Genomic DNA, 7,734 nt, shown 5'->3' with positions numbered 1-7,734 from the left:
GTTTCAGAAGGCGGGGCATAGAGGAGAAACAATAATGTACAGTATGTGGAAAATAATGTGTTTTTTTAACTTTAAACCGCATAAACACATTTCATTACACCAAATACACAAAATAATGTTCTTTTTAGCAGCATCATATGACCCCTTTAAGGCAGAGGACACATTAAATGTCACTGAAAGATACATATTATGTTCTAATCTTGTTAAATCAGCCAAATATCCTTTCAAGGTCAATATATAGTGACCACAAAATGTATTAGTTCAGTCAAGTGAATTGAGACTCACAAAGCTGATCTCGCACTAATTTTTAGCAGCATCATATGACCCCTTTAAGGCAGAGGACACATTAAATGTCACTGAAAGATACATATTATATTGTAATCTTGTTAAATCAGCCAAATATCCTTTCAAGATCAATATATAGTGACCACAAAATGTATTAGTTCAGTCAAGTGAACTGAGACTCACAAAGGTGATCTCGCATTAACGCTCATCATCCAAATAATTTAAAAAAATTTTATTTAAATTTTTTTTTTAATTTAAAATTTTTAAAAAAGTAATTTTTTTTATTTAAAATTTTGTATTTTCATGTCATTTCAAACCTGTATGACTTACTTTTTTCTGTGGGAAATAAAATTATAAAACAAGACATTATTAAAATTATATTTCAATATGATTATGTTTTTCATAAAATGATCATTTAGGTGCTGTACGGCTCCAAAAATGACAAAGAACACCACAAACAGGTTTTATGAAGGTAAATTTAGGACTTTTTAAGACTTTAAGAAAAGGTTGAAAATACAACTTCCAACCGTTCTCTACTACTTTTTAATTCATCTTACAAAATAAATAAAAATAAAACACAGAGAAAGGAAAATAGCTTAACTATAAATATGGAAATAACTTTTACTGTACCTCCTGATCACACCGCAAAAAATGATGTGCATCATCAATATTTTTGTCTGGTTTTCCAGCTGAAATATCTAAAGATTTTTATAAAAATCAAGCTACTACATTTAGAAGCATTATTATTATTTTCTGAGAAATTAATCAAAGTGAAGTTACTTTATGATTAAAACAAGGCAAATATCTGCCAATGGGTTCAGAAAATGTAAGAAAAACTTAATTCGAAGGGAAAACAAGTTTTCATACCCCACTGACAGATGTTTGTTTTTGTTTTAAGCATAAATTTTGTTCAATTTCTCCAAAAACAAGATCTTCATTTTGCATCTCAAGTAAATGTATCTTGATTTAAGGATGTTTAGATAAATGTATTGGACAACAAAACAAAAATACTGAGGAAAATGTTCATTTTTTGCAGTGCATGCAACATTTAATGCCATGATTTTATGAATTTAAGACTTTCTACTCTGATGTAAGACTTTTTTTTAAGGCTTTAATTTGTGGAAGGCAGAATTTTCAAAAAAGACTTTTCAAAACCCACAGAAACCCTGATAAAAGTAGTCTATAAACCTTGCATGCATGTGCATATTTCAAAATCGGCACAATGTGATTAATTACAAGCCATGCACCAAAAACTACAAGCATCAATGATGTTAAACCTGGCACACTGCATCTTGACAGGCCAAGTTTGAAAATACAAATGAATCTGGGTTTGGAATGACATGAAGGTGAGTAAATGATTTCTGGGTGGACTCACTGTTTTGGCGGTCTCCACTCCAGGGACTGGGTTTCTGGGTCATGGTGAACAGCGTGTCTGAGATGTCGGACAGGAAGCAATCCAAGTCAAACATGTGCACTTCCTCTGATGCCGCCTCAGGCTCTGGATAGATCTGACTGGTCCACTTCTCCAGGCCCGTCCTGCTGATAGGACTCTGTGGAGAACATGATTAGGGGAATCATTCAGGTCTGGACGATGCTCATACTCAACTTTAATACTTAATGATCAAGGTTAGATCACATCAGAAACACTAAATAGTAATGTGAAATAGTAATATGATGCTTTCATTAACAAACATCACTAATGAAGGTTCCTACATCTAAGGCAGACCATGTTTACAACCACAAGAACTAGAACTAACACCGAACTGTAGCTCAGACCATTTTTGCATTTATATTTTAAAATCACTAGATGCCGCAAATGCTTATTCAAGCACAAAACAATCTGTCCAATACAAATAAGCCATTTTCTGTCTGAAGCCTTAAGGAAATGCATTGAAAATCCTGTTGAGAAAATAAATAGTTTACATACACACACTGAACAAGAAGCAAGACTTGATTTTATCCCGTGGGAATTAATTGATTAACTAAACAGCTAGTTATTTTTTGTAAAGAATTAAAAAAAAATTGCAGTTGTTTTACAGAGGGATTGCAGCATAACAAACATACTGTCAGAATCGAACAAAACAACTGCCAGGAAAACACAGAAATAATAATAATAATAATAAATAGAAATGCACTTAAAATTAAACAACATTATATAATAAGATGAATAAATATGTAAGCAAGTTAAAACTGTTCAAGGAAGCCTATGATTTCCATGTTCAGTTGATACCAAGAAATCAAATATGTCACCATGAAATTAATATCAACTTTTTTTTATTCAACAACTTATTTTTGGAGTATTGCAGTGTTTGTTATTTATCCATGCATATCTTTTTTTTTTTTTATTAATGTGCCCTCGAAATCTTTAATCAATTACAATCCCTCACCTCCAACAGAAAACTAGAACCATAACAAAACATTTTCATTACTTGAAATAAATGCTAACTGAAATAAAATAAAATAATAAAAAATAAACTAACCAATTTTATTTCAGCTAGTTGTCAAGGCAACATTTCTCATTCCCATTTAGTTTAACTTTAAGTAAAAAATAACTAAATCAACTAAAACTAAAACTAGGGCTGCACAATTAATCGAATTTCTAATCGCGATTACAATTACGGATGCCACAATTACGTAATCGTTCAAAGCGGCAATTAATCGTTCAAAGTCCACTTATGTTATTCTGCGTGCTTAAGATGAGTTGACATTTGAGGCTTAATTCTATAGAAAAGCACTAAAAGTTTTTCAGTTAAGTGTTTTCAGCTTGTTTATTTTCATATAAACATACGGCATGCAGTTGCATCAAACAATGGTATAAACATCATTCAATGTAAATTGTGATAATCGTAATTAATAATCGCAATTACAATTTCAAGGGAATAATTGACAATTATGATTTTTGTCATAATCGTGCAGCCCTAATTAAAAACTATATAGAGATTAACATTTTTAAAAAATTGACAAACACAAAATTACTATAACGTTTACTAAAAATTTGATGAAAACAGGACATATAAATAAAATCGAATTCAAAATATTAACAAAAATTATGATAGTATATCAGTGATACTGAAATTACTCACTGTCGCTCACATGAGCAATTAGCAAATGACCACGATCCAATGATCCAATCAATTACTAATGGACAAAATCAAGTTACGCCCTACATTTTTTTTCTCTTTCGAGAAGCTGTTTTACAATGTTTTATCAGATTTCTTTCCTTTGGAAGGTTTGATTTCATGCTGAATTTAACACAAATAAAAAAAAATTTTTTTTTTTAAAGTAGTTACAATACAGAAAACACTCCTATTTGACATTCTACTCACGGTTTTTATTGGAAAAATCCCAAGTGCATCTGTTATACCTGGAGAGCTGTTGTCTTGTTGATTTTCCTGCTCTGCAAGCACTGAGACTCGGCACGGGCCGCATATTTATAGGAATACCCACAATCAAGACAGCAGCGGCAATGATTACGTCTTTCCTGAAAACTACCTACGTTCTGTTTTCCACTTTCTTTTTTTCTTACGCACAAAGGTGGCACAAAGGTGGCAAATTATAGTATTGGTGCTAGAGCGTGTTTGTGTGTGTACGTGGGCCTCGGTGCTTACGTGTGAGGTCTTAACGACAGCAGTTTAACGCAAATGTGTAAAAGACAGGAACCCCCAGCCCAATCCCATTATGTTTTCATTTCTCAGTTGTTGTTTTTTTCCAGGTTTCCCCGTTTCATTGAAGGCGAGCGGCTCTTATGTTCCTGACCCAGTTGCGGCTGTCACACTCACGTGTGGAGGACGAGAGCAAACTCACTGCCTCCTGCTGGCACACTGACACACTGCACCGCAACACCAGGCACTGCAGGACTAATGGGGACATAGCTGCAGATATGGCTTGGGTTTCTACTTTAAAGTGGGATTTTTTCATCTGTTTTTTGGTCCAGTAGGTGAAAATGGTGCATCTGATCACTTAGTAAAGTAACATCACATCTGTCTGAAGCACAAACCATCAAATTAGTACTGCAAATGTCCAAAACCTCTCTAAAACCAGCAAAACAGAGCAGAATATTCAGCTTAGGCTGATTTTTTTTTTTTTTTTTTGGAAGTGAATCTTTCAAGTACACTACCATTCAATTTATTTTATTTTTTTTACATTTGAGTCTCTTCTGCTCATCCAGTCAGCCTAAGGTGTATTTTTTTTTTTTTTTTTGGAAGTGAATCTTTCAAGTACACTACCATTCAATTTATTTTATTTTTTTTACATTTGAGTCTCTTCTGCTCATCCAGGCTGCATTTATTTGATTAAAAATACACTTAAAATAGTGAAATATTATTATAATTTCAAATAGCTATTTTCTATTTGAATATATGTTCAAATGTAATTTATTCCTGTGATCAAAGTTGAATTTTTAGCATCATTACTCCAGTCTTCAGTGTCACATGATCCTTCAGAAATCATTCTAATATGCTGATTTGCTGCTCAAGAAATTATCATTATTACTTTATTAAATAATTATTATTTTTACTTATTAGTACCAATGTAAAAAACAGTTGTCCTGCTTCATGTTTGTGGAAACTATGACACTTTTTTCATGATTATCTGATGAATAGAAAGTTCAAAGGAACAGCCTTTATTAGAAATAGAAATCTTCTTATTGTAATTATAAATTGTCATTATAAATGTCTTTACTTTAATGCATCCTTGCTGAATAAAACTATTAATTTCTTAAAGAAAAAACTTTTGAATGGTAGTGTACGTTGCAAATACCATGGTACAGTATATAAATATGGTATTATGGTACAGTATTATCCGAAAGCATCAGCACTTTCATTTGTAAGCAAGGACTCACATCATAAATCAAATTCATATGCACAAAGCAGCACATGAATAAACTGCATTTAAAAGAAGTGCTGCCGATTCACATCTTGCAGTATGTGGGTCAGACTTGATTAAACGCTGTTAAAGCCTGAACGTGCGTTTCTTTGACCGCCTCATCGAACAGAAGGGAAGATTAGCACTTTAGTCACTGAAGGCAATCAAATGACTCATTTTCTCATCCGTATGACGGGTTGTGACGCAAATGATTTTGTGCGTTTACGTTTACTCACGTTTTTCGTACATGGTGGATCCTTTTAATTTTTCAACCAGCTGAGGAAAGCAAAATCTGAGGGGAGACTATTAATAGAAATGCTCTTGAGCTGTGCAAACATGACCTGAACCGCTTACCTACTAAAGCAAATGCTACACTCTACACTAACTCATCAATGATTTACACTAGGCCTTCATCACAGCTGCATTATGCCCCATAGATATGAAAGAGACCTTCAAAAATGTCTGAAAAACAAAATAAATCTGTGCGAAAGATATTAAATTTAAAATATAAATAAACATGCAGCTTCATTTTGGTTAAACCTTCCACAACAGGCATAATAATAAAACATAAATAAATGTATGGGTCACTGACATCCTTAAAGATCCACAGAATGCTCTTGGTTACTGAATTAGGATTGTTTATCAATTATTTTCTAGAGATTTCTGGACTGGCTGTCCTTTTGTATGCCAGATACCAATATTTTGAGTTAAAAAATGTAAGTTTAAATTTAAATGTATATTTATTAGTCAACAAATGTCCTGGTAACATTTTATGTATAATGCATTATAAAGGATTCATAATGTACTTGGTAATGCATTATATATTTTCATTAATAGTTCATTATTCATTATAATATTTGCAGATTCCTTGTTAATCTGCAATTTTTTTGCTTTGTCTTATGTTTTAATGCATTATACTTTCTAAAGGTGTAAGAATAAATAGATAAGTACGATGTCTTGTAGCTGTGGTTACAATTATTCATAAGATCATACAATGCATTATAAAGTGCATTATAATTATGCATTCAAAATATATAATATTTCTTATAATAATATTGTTTCTAATAATAATCAATGCTTACTTTTGAGCAAGTGTTACTTTACACAATCTCTAGCTGATGAAATATTTCATCAGAAAGAAAAATATTCACTCTAGAAAATTCCATGGCTTAAAAAGCACAGTTTTAATATTCCCTGATATTTCCAGGTTTTCCATGACCATGGGAAGCCTGTTCATAACACTAAAACAGTATTTAGCACTTGGTTTAATCAAAGTACTTTGACTTTAACCACTGTATTTGTACTTTTCTTAAAGGGATAGTTGAAATGTTTGGATCCCAACATTCTTCAGACTATATTTTGTTGTGCTTCACAGAAAAAAAGAAGGTCATAGAGGGAGTAAATGATGACAGACTTTTCTTTTGGGGTTTAAATATCTCTTTAAATGTGAAATGTGCAACTTTTGCACCACTAGCATTCGCAAAACCAGACTATTTACTGTCATTCACTGCATTAAGAGGTCAAGCATCTCTGTGATCTTACCTTCTGTAGCATGGACAGCAGGTCTTTGTTCTTCTGAAGCTAAAAAATACAATAAAATACATCAGACGTAGCGGTGCCTTACGATCCTAATGGAGATTACAAATCAAACAGGAACTGACCTTAAAATGCTGGGAAAACTCTTATCTTATCTTAACAATGGTTCAGTACCTGAGAATTTTGAGGATACACTTTTGTTCACTTTGTGAGGTTGGCTGGGGTCAGAGATTTTACTGGCCCTTGCTGTGAATATTGAACTTTGGGTTCTTGACCCAAAGTTGCTCCTGCAGTTTTGCAATAGTATCTCAACACAGTGGGAAAAATTTTGTGTCAGATTTTACTAGCTCAGGTCTAGTACCTTCAGAAACACAATTGCATTCAATTTCACATTACAAACCAAAGATCTTGGTCATTTCAGGACGTAGTGGATGCAGTTCAGAAATCATTTAAACCTTTTCATGTTGTGCCGACCAGTAAAGATGTCTATAATCATGTCAGTGATCTGATCCACATTTTATGGTGGGATTATTGAAGTGATAAATCAATATAACATACAGAATGATTGTATTAAATCTACTGAGAGCTTTGTCAGTTGTGCACCCCGAGCCGATTGAAAACCGATACAAATATGTGCCGATTCAAATCGGTTGAGATGTTAAATGAATCGCGATACAACTGGGGGTAGTAGGAGTTTATATGAATGTATCTCGGAGGGGAACTGACTGTCTTAAGAATAGTTTAAATGGTATTTTCTTTTCATCTCGCCTCTGTATGATGCATATTAAAGTAGTATTTATAAGCGCAGCTCTGCTTTGTTTACAGCGGTAACCAAGGAAACGCTGTAACGCTGCTGTTCTATAAGCGCCACCTGCTGTCAGTGAGTGAATCTGCGTCTCATTCTGCCCATCTGCTGTTTCTGTTTCGTGCAGTTATGTTTTATGTAGTATAGTTTCACAAAACTAAAGTCAGAGTAGGGCTGCACGATAAATCGAAATGGAATCGAGATCGCGATTCGACAGAAGCTGCGATTGTCATGCGTATCTTTCA

The 7,734-nt window shown here is 33.2% G+C and overlaps 1 protein-coding gene across 1 annotated transcript in view; it reads right to left on the bottom strand.

The window, feature by feature from the left end:
* Positions 1–7,734, bottom strand: part of LOC107734345 (carbohydrate-responsive element-binding protein-like) — a 28,782-nt gene that overhangs the window by 13,218 nt on the left and 7,830 nt on the right. Inside the window, exons 5-6 of the mRNA XM_016546279.1 lie at positions 6,691–6,729; positions 1,626–1,835 (exon numbers count right to left, since the gene is read on the bottom strand). Of these exons, the coding sequence (XP_016401765.1) occupies positions 1,626–1,835; positions 6,691–6,729 (249 nt within the window). The remainder of the gene's footprint in view (positions 1–1,625; positions 1,836–6,690; positions 6,730–7,734) is intronic.

The sequence above is a fragment of the Sinocyclocheilus rhinocerous genome, unplaced genomic scaffold (genome assembly GCF_001515625.1).
Source record: "Sinocyclocheilus rhinocerous isolate Xijiao unplaced genomic scaffold, SAMN03320098_v1.1 scaffold370, whole genome shotgun sequence".
NCBI lineage: Eukaryota > Metazoa > Chordata > Actinopteri > Cypriniformes > Cyprinidae > Sinocyclocheilus > Sinocyclocheilus rhinocerous.
The sequence above is the reverse complement of the archived record's forward strand: the minus strand, read 5'-3'. Positions and strand labels throughout refer to the sequence as shown.